The 16,428-nt window shown below is 36.8% G+C and overlaps 3 protein-coding genes across 6 annotated transcripts in view; 1 reads left to right on the top strand and 2 right to left on the bottom strand.

Annotated features, from left to right (window-relative positions):
* LOC128881685 (beta-3 adrenergic receptor-like) overlaps positions 1–16,428 on the bottom strand; it is a 111,730-nt gene that overhangs the window by 21,668 nt on the left and 73,634 nt on the right. The gene's annotated exons all lie outside the window — the stretch shown is intronic.
* On the bottom strand, positions 5,487–14,819 carry LOC128881662 (5-hydroxytryptamine receptor-like). Its single transcript, XM_054132952.1, is given in 5 exon segments — positions 5,487–5,992; positions 5,995–6,153; positions 7,292–7,592; positions 10,003–10,336; positions 11,949–14,819. Coding segments are annotated over 5 exon segments (966 nt in total). The 5' UTR covers positions 12,089–14,819; the 3' UTR covers positions 5,487–5,960.
* Positions 15,431–16,428, top strand: part of LOC128881669 (uncharacterized) — a 2,903-nt gene continuing 1,905 nt past the window's right edge. The window contains exon 1 of the mRNA XM_054132962.1: positions 15,431–16,169. Within this exon, the coding sequence (XP_053988937.1) occupies positions 15,803–16,169 (367 nt within the window). The 5' untranslated portion in view covers positions 15,431–15,802. The remainder of the gene's footprint in view (positions 16,170–16,428) is intronic.

Raw genomic sequence — 16,428 nt, 5'->3', positions numbered from 1 at the left:
CTTCAACGTCTCGTTTCCATTCTCTTCCTTTCTTTCCAAAGCACTTCGGACACTTTACAAGCGACGTCGAAAGAAGGAATTACCGAAACGCCGTCGAGAAAATCGTGAAAACCTGTTCACCAAGGAAAATGTTAAGTGCTTTCGACGTCGCTTATCTTTCGCTTATAGCTATTACTACGATCGCCGTCGTCTCAGACTCATCTTTCCATAAGACTTCGCGGTTAAGCGCTCCTTTTCGTATATTCGTGGATTACGAAGTTTGTAGTAGACACGCTGGGTGAGGTATCTGTAAGGTAGTCTTAAGCAAGTTTAAATGGTGTATCGTTATATACAGAATTTCATGTGATTCCTTATGTGTTAAGTGTTGATTGTCGCACGTGTGGATTAGAATCACAACGTGCGGTAGACTTAACGAGTTAACCGAGTAACGATAATACTTAGAGATTAAAAAAGTCGACTATGCTCGATTTATTCTGTGGCGATAGTCCGTGTGTAAGTAAGTAAATTCGTAATAGAGGTGAATACGGAAGCGTCTTCAAGTCGCGCTACGGATTTCGTTTTTTTTTTTTCGACCCGAACGTTTCCAACGAAACCGATATCGGTTTGTTTCTGCTGCTTTCGCTTTAAATTGTTTACACCTGGCGCCTTGTTCTAACTGACAATCGTGCGACGACAAAATCGATCGTAGCTGAGCAAGAGTGGGGACAGACTCTCGTTGTCGTGTAGATTCTATTCGCGCTAACTCCAAGCGTATGCTGAGACAAAGCCACTGACCCGTAATATTTGGTCATTTGTTGTTATACAAAGCCTTAAATTGGAGTTTGAATTCAGTAAATTTCGATCGAACAAGGATATAGGAACAAGGATAGAAGGAGAATAGGAGAGAAAGAAAGAAAGAAGATGCTTTGTCCTTGATCAACCGATTAACACCCAAAATAGGGCAGGTTCCACGAAAAAATCAAACTTGTTTGAACACTCAACTAGTTCTGACGACGCGTAGTGAATGTTCCGACATGTTTGTCTTTGCTAGTGTAAACACATATCATTGTATCATTGAAGAACTTGTTTGGACTAATTCGTCAGAACTCGTATCTATAGTAACCGTAGCCTAAAGTATTTTGAGAAATTAGCGCGAATAGAATCTACACGACAACGAGAGCCTGTTCCCATTCTTGCCGTCGTGTCTCAACGATGAGTTTCTTTCTTGATCTCCAAACTGAAAGACGCTTCTTTAACGATAGCGTTCTTGGCGGTTAATCGGTCCCTCGAGCTTTAAGAAATTATTTATCGATGCAACGAGCTTCGCGCAAACCGAATGTTTCTATTTATGGAACCTTTTCTATTCTACCAACGCTTAATCATTACGAATGTGTTACGATGATTTATACTGCAAAGCTGCTTCGTATTTCTTCCGGCATGTTTCTTGAATTGTGCTGGAAAGTTTGTCCTTCGTTGAAATGTTTAGATGTTGGTACGGGAGTATATTCCAGGGCAGTGTGTTTCAACCTTTTCAAAACAAAAAGTAGTCCGTTGCAGGCGCATATTTAAATATATTCAAAGCGTTTCGACCTCTCTTTACGGATCCTTTTCGATATGGTTGCGTAGAACCTATAATTGATCTACAAAATTAAGTAGAAATAAATAAATTGGGCAAGAAGAAAAGAAGAGACAAGTGATTTTTTAGAGAATCGAATAATAGAGAAACAAAGAGTTCGAGTAAATAATAGAGATTAGTTGCATGTCAAATTGGAATAAAATCTTCTTGGTGTGTATAATTGAATAAAATTAAGCTGTTGGGTAAATAAAAATAAAACAATCGAGCTAAACTTAATTAGTATATCTAAAAAACAAGTAAATGTTATAAAAAGCCAGTACTTTTCTTGAAATTCCTTCTTGTCTATAGGGAAGAAATCATGAAGAAGTAAACAAAAGATGAAAAGTACGAAGTAATAGATGGAAAAGACGAATATCCATAGAAGGAGAGCATAAAAATTACCTGATGGAGTCCTGGGAAGAAAGAAATTCCTAATTTTCCTAGCATAAATGTCATCGCAGCGGTGTATAACGGACTGCTTTTTGTCTTTAAATCGAATCTATATCTCGCAAGCAATCATCTACCCAATTCCACCATTTTCATTCCCAAAGAGTATCCGTTCACATTTATTTCGAAAGGACACGAGACCTTCGATCGCAAAGCGAAGCGTTACTCATAAGAAAAATGAACCGTCTGGTCGAGTCAATAGTTCTATCGAATGTTACAAATGAAAGTATATAATACAATTTAACGAGAAAGGAACGCAATATGAGACGGAACACGCAAATCCCTCTCGGCAAAGTTAGACATACATAATTCTATTCATGTTGCAAATGAAATACAGGGTGTCCCAAAACTCGGGGAGGAGCTGGAAATGGGGGTCCTGAATTGACATTCATTCGCCCTCGAATGTCCGTTTTCTCGGGTTTCGCGTCTCAACAACAGTGCGCGCCGCGCCCTCTTTCGCGAGTGTACTCCCCTCTCTCTTTCTCTCTCGGGTTTTCCGTCTCAACAACAGTGCGCGCCGCACCCTCTTTCGCGAGTGTACTCCCCTCTCTCTTTCTGGAACGTTGTTCTCTCTCGACGCCTCATTGTTGCCCGCTCCACCGTCCTTCGCGTGGCATTGTTGTTCATCGTGACTCATCGTCACTGGCCGGTCCTCTGCCGCTGTAACCCCCCATCCCGGACGAGCCCCCATATGTAGGAGTCTAAACGAAAAATAAGATCCGACATTTTTGCAAAGGAAATTGTTGTTCAGAATCGTCTCAGCTACCCCCCATTTCCGGCTCCTCCCCGAGTTTTGGGACACCCTGTATATAGTCACAGAGTCTATCAAGTAAAGATACAGAGATTACTATAATGGTTCATCGAAACGTACAAGTTGAATGTCAGTAATTTTATCAATGTTGCAAAACGAAGTTTACGATTCCAGAGTTTATCAGAGATCGTTGCGGAAAACGAATCCGAGCAGAGAATGATTCCGAGTGGATGGATCTTTCTTTCTCTGTTTCAGGTGCGACAGTGTGGCAAATAAATCATGACTCTTCGGAAATTGAACAGAATCACGCGACGACAAAGCGATTGCGTTCGAACGATAAACACACGGCACAAGCACACAGACACATGTTACATGTAAGCGAAAATATTTTAGACGGAGATACGAAAATTGTATTCAAATTTCTGATATTTCTGCGGCAGCCGACGTTATGCCTACGCGGTTGGATATCATTGTTCTAGGAACACAAAATGAAATGAAAAAAAAAAAACGAAAGGCGAACTTCAATGATCGTAATTAGGCGCGACAGGGAAACGGAAACGACGTAGGGACTCCGATGGAATCGTACGTAATGTCGTGTAGAGTGTGTTTTAATGGGAGATTGTTACGTCGCTGATGATTTATTATTGTGCGTGACGACGAAATCTGAAGATGACTGATTTTTTGTAGTATGTGTGGGGCGCGTGTGAACGCGTCATGCGAGTCATTAGAACTTTTCGCCCATTCCTCCTCTCGAGGAACTTTGTGGATTTGTGTACCCCATCCGTATACCCGCTGGCCATCGGTAAGATAGGCTTTATAAGCAAGCGAGACGTCAACGACAATGTATCGTTGGTGCGAGCAGCCGTCCGAGACACACACACACATGCAACGCTCGGTGGCATGTCCGTGTACCTACGAGACTGCGAGGGCTGCGCATTGCGATGTTGCCGTTCTCACAACAGCGTCTCTCTACACTGTTGCCGTTTCACTGAAGTCGAGATCGCGCTTAGCATCCCGTATCCTTACATTTGCCAACGTCGACTCTCAGTCTCTCATCCTTCTTCATCGAACTGTTTCTTTCTATTCTCGTTGTCGCTTCGAAACTCTAGCTTTGCGCTGGACGCCGTTCGATCCCGGTAGGAGCCACTTATTTTTTTTTTTACTTTTTCTTCCCTTTGTATTATGTTTTGTCATGGAAACAACCTTTTTACATATTAAGATTATTTTTATACAATATTGTGCAATTTTTATGTTTTCTATCGCATTGAAAAAGAAGTCAGGACGTGAAAGGTGTTTTCTACAAGCTTTTATAAAAACTTACGTCATTATAGTTTGTAAATAACAATTTAATTATATTAAACAAACATTGCAAAAACAAAACATAACAAAACGTGATACAAATGGAAGAAAAAGTAAAAAAAAAAAAAATAACTGACTCCTACAACTCCTACAAACAATAAAAGTATGTTTGCTATCTTCATTTTATTGTTTATAAAGTTTTAAGGCCGAAATTGCAAAATCAGGCCTTGGTGTCGCATCCGCCAAAGTGTAACAAATATATAAAAACCAGAATTATTAGAAAATATTGCTTCTTTGCTTCACTGTCCCTGGAAAAAAAATCATGCTAGCCTAATCGTCCTGTCCTCGTCTCTCCTGCAATTTATGTATCGCCCTCTCTGTCCTTATCCCGGAGTTTCCTACTTTTTCCGCAACTGCCGCTGAAGTCAACTCGGAGTTTGGCTCTGGGTCCTGCACATCAAGGGAATGGATTCCGTCGCCGAAAAGATCGACGCGACATAAAAATTGAGAGGCCACTAGAAGAAGTAAATTCAGTAAAACATTTAGCCAGTAGGGGAGCTGAATCGAAAAGACTTTTTCGAAAAGACTTTTTCTCCGCGTCGTCCATAAATTACTGTAAATATGATCCGAATTGTATTATATGTGGTATCATTATAATTAGAAAACTGTCACAAATGTAATATTGAAAGTCTCCGGAAATATAGTTCCGGCATTTGTCGCTACAAGCGCTCATAACTGTTTCCGCACATAGAGACACTCAGTTAGAAACACATCTAATTGCAACAAAAATGTATAAACGGATATTGTACAAATACAGACACGAGAAAAACGAAATTTGATCATATTTCATACCCAGTGATCGATGCTACGTCTTTTATTATCCGTACATGATGTAATAACTGATAAGAATATGAATGGAACTGATATATATAATAGAAAAATAATCATAAGATAAAAAAGGCAAATATTTGAATACATTTACAATGCGAAAGCGAAGCATAGTCACAGTCGCCAAAGAAGGTAAGTTAATATTTTCTGTAACAAAGTAACATATTCCGCAATTCACATTAATTATGAGTGTAAGTTTTAAAGAAACGTTATTTCTTCTAACAACACAAGAAATTATTATCGAAAAAAGTATTAGATTTTCCAATGAAGTAATCATGAAAAAATTTTTTCATAACCAGTCGCTCGGCGGCCGACCCACTTATGTTTATTTGGCAATCAGGAAAGCGAATCAACAAGTGGTTGGCGATAATTCAAAACAAACAGTAGCAGAGATTATCAAGGGATTACTGCATTCAGATATTTAGGTATGTACCCCTAAATATCCTATTCTGTATATCTTTCTATTTCACCCTTTATTTTCACCCAAAAATGATTTTTTATCACCAGTTACCAGTTGCTTTGAAAACGAGCAATTATTGTGCCGTTATAACAAGGATATAAATAGATATAAATTCTTCTTCGATGAATGATTCATGCGGTACCCAACTATTATACTTGTTAGCCATATCCGCTTTTTTGTAAGTGAAATGAAAGTGAAACTCCTGCTTAGGTAAAAATGTATTCAGATCTAATAGCTGTAACAGTTGTTTGTGAAGTAATCCAATTTTAATAAAGTCGTGATACAGACATGTTCCAAATAATACCATGTATTCGCAGTTTATAAATGTTGTAATCACCTGTTTAGTTATTACCGATTGTAAAATACTGTATATTTCGAACAAGTTACGTGTATCATGAGATTGATGTCTTGTTTGAATTTGTTTAATTACGTGTCTCATTCGATACAACACGAGTCGCACTCTTAGGTAAATCACAGTGACCTCTGTTCCGATCACAGCGATCGATGGATTTTTATTTTCATCATTGTTCCACTATTTTCACGTCCTCGATGCTTCCTTCTTCCAGTTAGCTGGAGTCGGTAATTTTCGATTGCTTCGATCCAAATTACTTCTACTCTTGAAACATTTTCGACAAGTCAGTCGCCAGAATGCGATTCTGAAATCGGCCGAGTAAAAGGCGTAGATGAATGGATTTATAGCTGAATTGATCCACCCTGAAAGTAACATTAAAAACTATAATTAAATCGTTTATCATCAAGGATGTATAAGAATGAAGATTTTTTTATTTCATTTTTGTGAACTTTAATTTATTGTATACATGGTGTTCAAATAAAATTTCCAATAGTTGATTATAATCTGTAATAAAAATGTTCTTTTAATCTAATAACGTGCGTTCTGTCCTTCTTTATTATTTCACGAGTTAATGGAAGTAAAACACCGACAGCAGATCATTCAATTTCTTTACTTAATTATTGCAAAGGAAGTGTTCGATTATCTTTTAAAATTATATCGAATACTTTATATTCTTAGCAAAGTTATAAATAGACTATGGATGTTTATGAAAATTCATATTTTTGTATACACAGATGAAAAAAAAAAAAACTTTAATTAACCTTTTGACTGCGAAGGGCGTATACATATATTATGTATGCCTTCGAGAAATCGACTCAGAGAAATGTTTGAATTCGTTAAATCAATTTTTTAAAAATATCAGCTTATAGAGGATGATGAGACGAAATTTTGTTATATTTACCGTTTATTCATAGGACGCTTAGTTTCGAAAATAAAAATTGAAAAATTAGAAGCTCGTTGGAAAAATTGAATTTCAGGAAAAAGGGTCTTTCAAGTTTTTAATTTTTATTTTTGTTCCGTCTTATCGTACCTTATAAGCTGATATTTTTTCTTTAAATTCACCCCTCTACGCCTCTTAGAATTTCCAGCAAGAATCGTTCGTAAGTCGAAGGTTTAACGCATGTTTTGTCTTCTAAACGATGCAATGTGTATTTTATTTTTCATATTTCATATATTTATGCACTCATTCGCGACTATGTATGTTTTTGTGTATTTATTTCATTTTGCGTATTTATTACACATATTATAACTTCATTAATACCCGCAGTTTAGTAATAAGTAAACTGTAGATCCTTATGCAAAATAAAATCTTCGCAAATGTATTTATAAATATTGAACCTAAACAAGAAATACATTTTACTGTGCAAATATTATAATACGAGCTTTACTTTCAACATTTTTTATATTATTGCGTACTCTGTGCATTTCACAGTTTCTTATATATTCAAATTTCCTCTAAACGCATAAAAATCCTCAGTTCGGTAATAAAATATGTTATACCTAGCCACGTTAGAGCTGGCATTAGGACATCCGGCGGGTTCATGGGCACGAACGGTGTGGCCAAATAGAGAATGAAGAAAGGTAACCAACATGCTACGAATCCACCTACGACCACTGCTAAAGTGCCAGCAGTTTTTGTCTCCTTAGCTGCTCTGTTGATGCAGCTCTGTTGATGACTGCGGACGATCCCTGACTTTTTGCTGGTGGTCGGCGGTTCCGCTTCATTGGAGGCCCTGTCACAGGTCACAGTGTTGGTCACACATTCGGTTCTTCGTACCCTGATGCTCTTTGCTCGTTCAATCTGCGTGGGGAATTTTCGTAAATTGAAACTCACGTTCCCGAGCAATCAGCGAAATTATTCGAACGAAGTAACGAGCACTTTGTTGCAGAGAACTCGGCTTTTATCTCCGCCGCTTTAACGTCTTTGTTTCTTTCGATATCAGAAAGAAGTTGCTTGCTTCGTTTGGTCCAAACAATTGTACCAGTGATTACGAAAGGAGTCTGACTGTAGGTAACAATTTCTAGAAGATTGAATTGTTCTCTTGCTTTCTATTCTATCGATTCGTTTCATTATATTATGGAAGCACTTTTGCAACATACCGATGAATTTGTCTCTACTTTTGAATTAAATAATTTTTATTCGAAACATCTTTAAAATAATAATAATAATAATACCCTTGATATTAAGTACGATAACAAAAAAAAAAAAAAAGGAAATGAGGACAAGCACAGCATATCATTATGTACAATGTTCGGGTAAATTACGCTGACGCAAAATTCCTACGACCGAATCTTTTCTTGCAGAAGTTGATTCCTGAAAAAGATTAACCGACATATGCAATTTTCTCGTAATGGAATTCTGCTTACCTATCGAGGTACGGTATGGAGCAGTATAGAACATATTACTGTTTTTGAGTAGCCTTCTTGGAATATTAAATTTCAATAACGCTAATGTCTCAGAGCGTTCCATTTTTTCGGTTGATAATTTAAAAAACCAGCATGAGGTATAGTAGCGTAATTTTATAAATATATGGAAATATAAAGTTATTTCCATTGTGTTATTATAATTTACCAAATCTATGCTTTTCATTCATATTTCAAAGCGGTCTAGATAACCGAGACAATTTATGCAATAATCATATCGTCCTCAGAATTTCATGGGTATGTTTGAAATTCATGGTGGAGTTTAATAAGCAAGCATTGCTTTCGTGATATTAGTGAGACAACTCTGCCGTATTATCGTGTGCCATTATTATTCATTATGCAGGATAGTATGTTGGATGTAATATGCAAACTGGATCTCATAAATTGTTACAAACTGAAATATTAACGATAGCGACAAATTTCTCGTTTGACCATTTTAAAGTTCCTTGGGGCTCTTCGCGCGACGTACATATGTAGGTATGTAAATTGTATCGCTCTAAGGCCATGACGTCAATCTCTTAATTTTTTCGAATGAAACGTCGGATAAATTCTTACATTTCTTGGCATTTCATTAACCCTTTGGCCGCGGACGATTTTTGCTGAAAATTCTAAGACACGTAGAGGTGTAAATTTAAAAAAAAATATCATCTTACAGGGTATGATAAGACGGAACTTTTTTATATGTATAGTTTATCCGTAGGACGTTTTGTTTCGAAAATAAAAATTAGAAACTTAAAAGACCTTTTTTCTAAGATCTCGTAGCGGTCTCGTCCTGTTGCTGTTTTCTTAAAGAAAAAAAAAAAACAATAGTCGAACAATCGAATTTAAAAAAAATATCACCTCATAGAGAATGACAAAAGAAACTTTGTTTATATTTACAGTTTATTTATACGACGTTTAGTTTCAGAGATAGAAATTGAAAACTTGGAACACCTTTTTCCTGAAATTCAATTTTTGCTACGAACTTCTAACTTTTCAATTATTATTTTCAAGACTAAGCATCCTATGAATAAACTGTGATATAAAAAAGTTTCGTTTCGTCACCCCTATAAGCTGATATATTTCATTTATTGACTTTTTATAGCCAGCCATGTTGTCTGAACCTACTACTTCAGGGCGTATATGTATATGCATACACTTTTCGCGGTCAGAAGGTTAATTGACGTAATTGTCCTTAAGCTTTTTATTTCAAAAGCTACTTGCGTTCAGACTGTAAATGTCTCCTATTTCGTTAAAGACTTTACGTAGGTCGAATTCCCACAGAGGAACTTTAATGTCTAGCGAGAGAAATAAAAGTCAGCAGATGCTCATAAAATGCTTTTTATTTAGAACATCATGAACGTGTCCTATACATTTCAGAAAAGGTACACGCAATATTGACTCGATGTGCGAATCTTTAATCTAACGTTTCTTTCCAATATCTATAATAACGGTATCTGTCTCTCTTCGTCATTTGTATCATTGTTACGATACAAATTCGATATGTTAAATAAATAAAATTTACATTTCTATTAAACAGAATTGCTTATCTGTCTTATCGTTCCCTATAAGCTGATATTTTTATTATATATATCATATACTGATACGAGTCATTGTATAAGGAATAGTTGTATATTTACAAACGAGTGAAAAATATTAAATAAATCACACGTGCAAAGTTACCTTTCAAAGGTAATCAGTTTTCAAGATTCGAATCATCAAAATGTCCAAATATTCGAGAACGCTAAGTCGACGAGTATGAAAAGTTGATAATTCGACAAGTTCTGTATCGTACATCATGTTCTTACCAGCACATTGCGACGTGGTTTGATGTTTTCACTGCCAGTGGCTTCCAAGTTTCTATGGCGACTCGCAATCAAGCAAGATATTCTGCCGTAAACGTAGAGCATTACCAGCATCGGTAGGAAAAAAGAACCCATCGCTGAAAATATTACGTATGAGGAGTCCATGTTGTACGAGCATTTTTTACTGTCGCGATTCGTTGCACGCGGAAAACATCCCAGCAAAGGTGGGCTGGTTATAGCCCCAGCAAGGATCCATACAGCGACAATCATCAAGCCAGCCAGTCTTTTACTTCGACGTCGTCGGCTGTATATCAAAGGTTGAGTTATGGCTAGGTACCTAAAACGAGAATTGTACTTATTAAAAAATTGCACGAATAACAAAAATTTAATTATTTTACAACGGCCCTTCTTAGTAATTTTCGATGACACGAAACTGATGAAATCGTGTTTGGTTGCTGGCATTAGGAGCAATAAAATTGGTTTCGTGCAAAGTTTTATATAAACAAATGTGTAGATAATACAATAATAGATACACAGGGTGGTCCATCACCTATTACCACTTAGGTTTACACGAATATCGTCATTAACTTGTTCTATCATTTCCTTAAAGTTTTAGCCTTTTAAAAACAATCTCTTGAAAATTAAATTTTCTAAAAAATTACAACCTGTTCAAATTTGCTTCATGTTACACAACCAACTCTATACACGCAAAGTGTTACGTTTAGAAGTGATACTTCGAGCCCAAAATTATCTGACACTGAGTGTAAAACTGCAGTGCTTGACGGCGAATGAAAATAGATTCAAAAGTTGAACAACCATTTTAGACTTTCTATTTGCAAACATTGAAAAGACGGAAATTGTGGTTTTAGCAAAAATTTTACCAAAAATTTCAGTTTAACTCGCTAATTGCGTGTCTAATGATAGACCATGGTCTTTATTGCTGATCGTTATGGTATTAGATATTAAAATTGGCCCAATTACTACAGAGCACGGCGAGAAAGGTCTCCATCGCTCGATGACAGTCGACGTCAAAGAGCAGGCGTCGACACGCGACAGCAAACATTATGAAAACAAGGACGGATTGCCACTAAAGGAGCACCGTCGGCCGTGGAAGGTTCATTATATGGTCCCGGAGCAGACGAGTTACGATAAGTTAGCAAATCTGATCATTCATAAAATAATCGCTCCATAAATTCTCAACGCGTTTGTATTCGAATCGATTTCTCCTAACTGGGAGAACAGGATCGCTTCTGTGATCAGCTTAACATTGAAACTCCATTATATAACGATATTCTCTCTCCTTACAATTATCTATTATTTTTAATACTAAACCTACCGACGTTCAATTGTAAATATTTCTACCGTGATTGGTACAAATGGCTAGTTTGAAAGAGACTTCTTTCGATTAAATACAACGATACTTTACGTGAAACTAAATTAAATAATCCACGAAACAATTGCATATAATAACTGAATACAAAAATTTGAAAACGGTCGTTCGATCGATCGTAGTACGTTCGGTGTTAAACAAATCTTCCATTGAGTCGATTGTTTTCGAAATCGATGACAGTAAAACCTTGATTATCTAATTATAAACCCCCATCGTTCGAATTCTCTATCGGCCGAACCCTCTGTGGCGAAACCCCTTAAGAACGTCCAATTTTTAGTGACGTACTCACTGCGCGGCCTGTTAAGCACAGATCGGTATAAAACACGTGGCCAGGAAAAAGCTGAGACGTGATCAATCGTGGTACGATACTTTTCCTACACCGAAGAATCTCCTGTAAAGTTTTCAGCAATCCTCTTTCTTCGAAATTCTCGCCAACTAAACAGGAAACTTCTATTGGGGATATCGAACGGGGTTCTACTTGAAGCGTGTAAGAAAAACCTGACTAGTAATCTCGTTCCATTTACGTGACGCGATTCTGAAAATGCAGGGAACGACTTACCTGTCTATGGATATGGCGCATAATGAGAGAATGCTGGCAGTACAGAGGAGAATGTCAAGGGAAACCCAGGAGATACAGAGTATTTCGCCCAGTATCCAAGTACCACCTGTGAGCTTTGTCAAATTCGTTCTATTAGACATAATACTTATAACATGTCAGCAGTTCGTTGTAAAAGTGGCGTAAGTCCATTTTTTTATAACATGGAATTCTTGCGAGCAACGCTTAAGAACCGTGTTAAGTTTGTTTATAAAGAAGTTTCATTCGTTAACGAGATCAAATTTCTTTATATTCGTGATTAATGAAATTCAGTTGTTAAAGAAAACGAGGAAAACGTTCGTTATAAAAGCGAATTCCACTTTGCAAGCAAAAAGTCTCTGCAAGCAATCGTTTAAATTGACTTGTTAATTTGTTCGATAGAAATGTTTCACTGTCGATAAGAAAAAATATCCATGTAATCGCATTGGATAAAATTCAATTAATAACCAGAACGAAAAAACAAAAAAACATTCATTATGAAAGTGGTGTACGTCCCAAAATTACCTGAACATTTTTATGTTCTTGTAATGACTTCACTATATTAGTAAGATATAAATATAAAAGTAAAATATATATGTATATAGATGTTTCAATGACTATGACTATGTAGGAATACAAAAGTAAATTTCCCCCTGAAAAGAATGAACATTCTGTAATTTACAGCATTGAAAATACTGATGCTCCTTTCGGAAAGCAGCGTTCAAGTTTTCTCCACGCGCATGCGGGAGTTGGATCGACACTGGCATCGCACATCACGGGTTGATATTCACCGCGTTTGTTCGCGTCCTCGATCGTGACTAACGATCAATCGAGTGCCGGACGTTGGTGGACACGGTGTTCGAACACGAATTTCATTACGGAAAATCTAGCGGACAAATTACGGTTTACAACGACGAAACAATGCATAGCTATTGACGCTCCCGTTCGGTGGTTAAGGGTCGTGTTTGTGCAAAGTCAGATTTCAGAGCCCCCATAAAATTGAATTTGCAAATTATAAAATGAAACTGGCTTGAAAAAATTGTTGTTCAGTCGGTGTAAACGTAAGGGATATATACGATGCCAATAATATTTAAGTATCACTGTTATCTCTAAGCGAAGTTGAACGCACTCTTAAATTAAGATCATAGTTTTTTTTTTTTTTTCGTAAGTCTTTGTAAATTATCGGCCATTTCAAAATTATTTGTATCGTCTCTGTACGAGCTGATGATCTTTATTAGTTGGAAAAAGTACAAGTTCTTCGGTGATAATAGACATTTATCGATTACATTTGTTTTTATCGCAATTTGCACGTTAACGTTTAAAACGTAATAATAGTAATAATATCAGGATTTTTAATGTTACCTTGGTCTGAATGTTTACTCAACGCCTTTCGTCGATACGTTTCTGCTATTTTCATTTCAATCTTTCTTATGGACGATTAAACTAAATATTATCTAATCGTATTTCTTTTTATTATCGTATTTCTTTGAATCGATTAAAACGCTTTTTCGGAAATTTACTGCCTCCTTTACCCTAGAAAACAATACCCTATGGCTGTGGACCAAGGTAACCGCGCCTCCGGTCTTTCGCAAATTTGACTGTCGTTGTTTTCTCTTCGAGAAAGTTGTCAGTTCTATTTCCTTATATTTCTTACAGTTTTATCGCGTTCTTTTTACTAAGTTCGTGTCGTCGAACTTTTTTGTGTGAGAAAAAAATGAAATTTTGTGAAAAAAAATTCCATTCTTTTCTTTTCTTTTTTCTTTTTTTTAAATTTCTTTACCACTTCTAGTGCTCCAAATTCAATTTTCTTTGCGTAGAATTGTCCAGAATCGCATAAATTTTAATAAAAAAGAATAAAAACAAAAGTGATTTCTTTTCTTCATTTTTCGATGTTCCAAGCCCCTTAAATCGATTTAACGAATACAAACATTTCTCTGAGCCCATTTCTCTAGGACGCATACACATATATGCCCTTCGCAGTCGAAAGGTTAATAAATGCCCGTTTTAAGTAACATAGTTCCAAAGTACGCGTACACATTGAACAACGCATCACCACTGAAAATAAAATATCGGAATGCTCCGTATCGATGAAGTCTCCACAAACAAGGTACAGCTGTACGAAAGCGATTGATTCGTCACATAACGATCCACTCTCCAAAAGACACAATTGGAACAGTTCTTCAGACGAAGCGTCTTATCGAGCACATCGCACATAAATCGAAAACTTTCGTAACGAATATAAGTTTCCATCCGCGCAGGCTATCTCTTATCCGTGAAGCGTGATTGCAAGGATTACTTGCCGAACTGCATCGTAGGAAACGAATTAGGACGTCATAGTTTTATCATTCAAAGCGAGTTAAAATCAGTTCGTAAGAGTTCGTTCGCGCGCTCTAAATCGTTTTTCTTTTTCGTTTGGGGGTACAAACTGCATTGCGATCAGGACTCGAAGCGAGAATATCCATGCGGTCGTTCAGGAATACCTTTGGCTCGGTCATCCGAGACGGGTGAAACTAAAACTGTCACACCACGCGGTCGTAAAACCCTCGAGTGCGACGACGAAAGTTCTGGGCGATCTTCGATGGTTTAGTGAAGCGGAACAGCCACTTGGCTCCCAACGACACGCTGCCGATAGGACCCATCATTCAAGACATCTTTTCTTTACATCCACGGTTCCGAATGTAACCGTTTAGTAGAAAATAGTAGAATCAGGAAGACCAGAGACTGGTGCACCAAGAATAGGATCTGATCGAAATTGTTTCTTTATTTTATCGTAAATGTAGAATAATGGAAATGGGAGTATAACGAAATAACGAAATACTGTAGAATTAATTTAAGCGACCGTGGTTTGGTTATAGGCGAATCGGTAGAGAATTAAAACAGCGTTTCTGTGACAAAAATAGTAACAGCAAACCGATTGTGCAATTACATAAAATGGGATGCGTAGATTAATAGGTATATGTTTTTCACTCCCAACTCTGTTCTGTTTTCTTGTTATTTACAATTTAGGTATTTTCATCGCCTACATTTTATCTCATTGGAGCATTGATATTGCTGCGTTAGTTAAAAATTTACGAGCAAAAAACGACAAAAGTCACGATTTTGTTAACATTAAATTGTAAATAACAAGAAAACGGAACAGAGTTGGAAGTGAAAAACATGTACCTATTAATCTACGCATCCCATTTTATGTAACTGCACAATCGGTTTGCTGTTACTATTTTTGTCACGCAAAAGTGCTCTATTGATTTGGCTATCACTTTAATTAGTTTATTACGTATTAAAACAATTAAGTTCTAATAACTAATTCGATCACACGCTCTCTGCTCTTTACTCTGTATACTCTCTTTAACTCTTTAAACTTTTAATCTCCTTAACTTTTTCGTTCTTAATGCTCTTTAACTCTTCGACTCTTAATGCTGTCGCTTTCATTCGCGGGTATTATTTTGTCAAATATAAGTTCTAAGAGAACGTTCAGAGAAATAGAAATCATTTGTTTCCGATCCCAAGGTACAAGATTAATTGTAGAATTGATTTAAATGAAACGCATGCGTGGCAATGCGTTACTTTTCCTGACGCCATATTTGCTTCGCTTGGAGACACTCTCTTACCTCCTGTATATTTGGTACACAAGTACAGGTGTATTAGGCGCCGGCAACGGGGATGTGCGTATCGACAGTGTGTGTTTCCGCTTCTCTTTGTATTGGATTACTGCACCTGGCTCGACACCGTGACGTTTTCTGTTTAGTATACATAACTGACAATTGCCGTGCAGTAGCCACACCGCGTGGCTTTCGGTACGCGTAGGTTAGTAATTCGGTGTATCGTAGAAATATAGCAGAATGCCTTATCATTTTCGTAACACAAACGGCAGATTTGCCAAGAGAAATGTAGCGGATAAGAAATTGAAAGCTTTGACAAGCATGTCAAAAGCTAAAAAGAAGCGTGGCGAGACAGTGCGGAAAGAAAGCAATGCTTGCGAAGGAAGACGTATCGTTGAACTAAAAGAATTAGGGAAGAATTTGAAGTGTTGCAAGTGCAGCGAAGTTTTAAGTTTGGAACGAATAACGGACGAGAAACGTTTAGGCCTGCACTCTGTTTTAACCGTCGCTTGTCATAAATGCGAAACAATAACTTCGGTCCGTACAGGGAAAGTTAAAAACTCCGATGGTCGCAATTCCGACGATATCAACGAGACAGTTGTATTCGGTAAGCTATTCGTTGTATTTATTAATAAACTTTTAATTTAATAAATTATATACGAAAAAAGAAAAAATATAAATATTTAATTTATATGCAGTCATTTCACTAGACTGATTAATTGAAAAATGTTTATTACAGCCGAGTAAAATATTTGTTGCGCAAGAGTTCGTCAAAGTATAAAAATTACGTTCTGAAAGAAAATTTTAAAACATTCTGTGATGTACTTTATTTAAAATAATATATAGAAATAGGATAAGTTGAATTT

Source organism: Hylaeus volcanicus, chromosome 1 (assembly GCF_026283585.1).
Source record: "Hylaeus volcanicus isolate JK05 chromosome 1, UHH_iyHylVolc1.0_haploid, whole genome shotgun sequence".
Taxonomy (NCBI): domain Eukaryota; kingdom Metazoa; phylum Arthropoda; class Insecta; order Hymenoptera; family Colletidae; genus Hylaeus; species Hylaeus volcanicus.
This window is presented reverse-complemented; position numbering and strand designations above follow the sequence as displayed.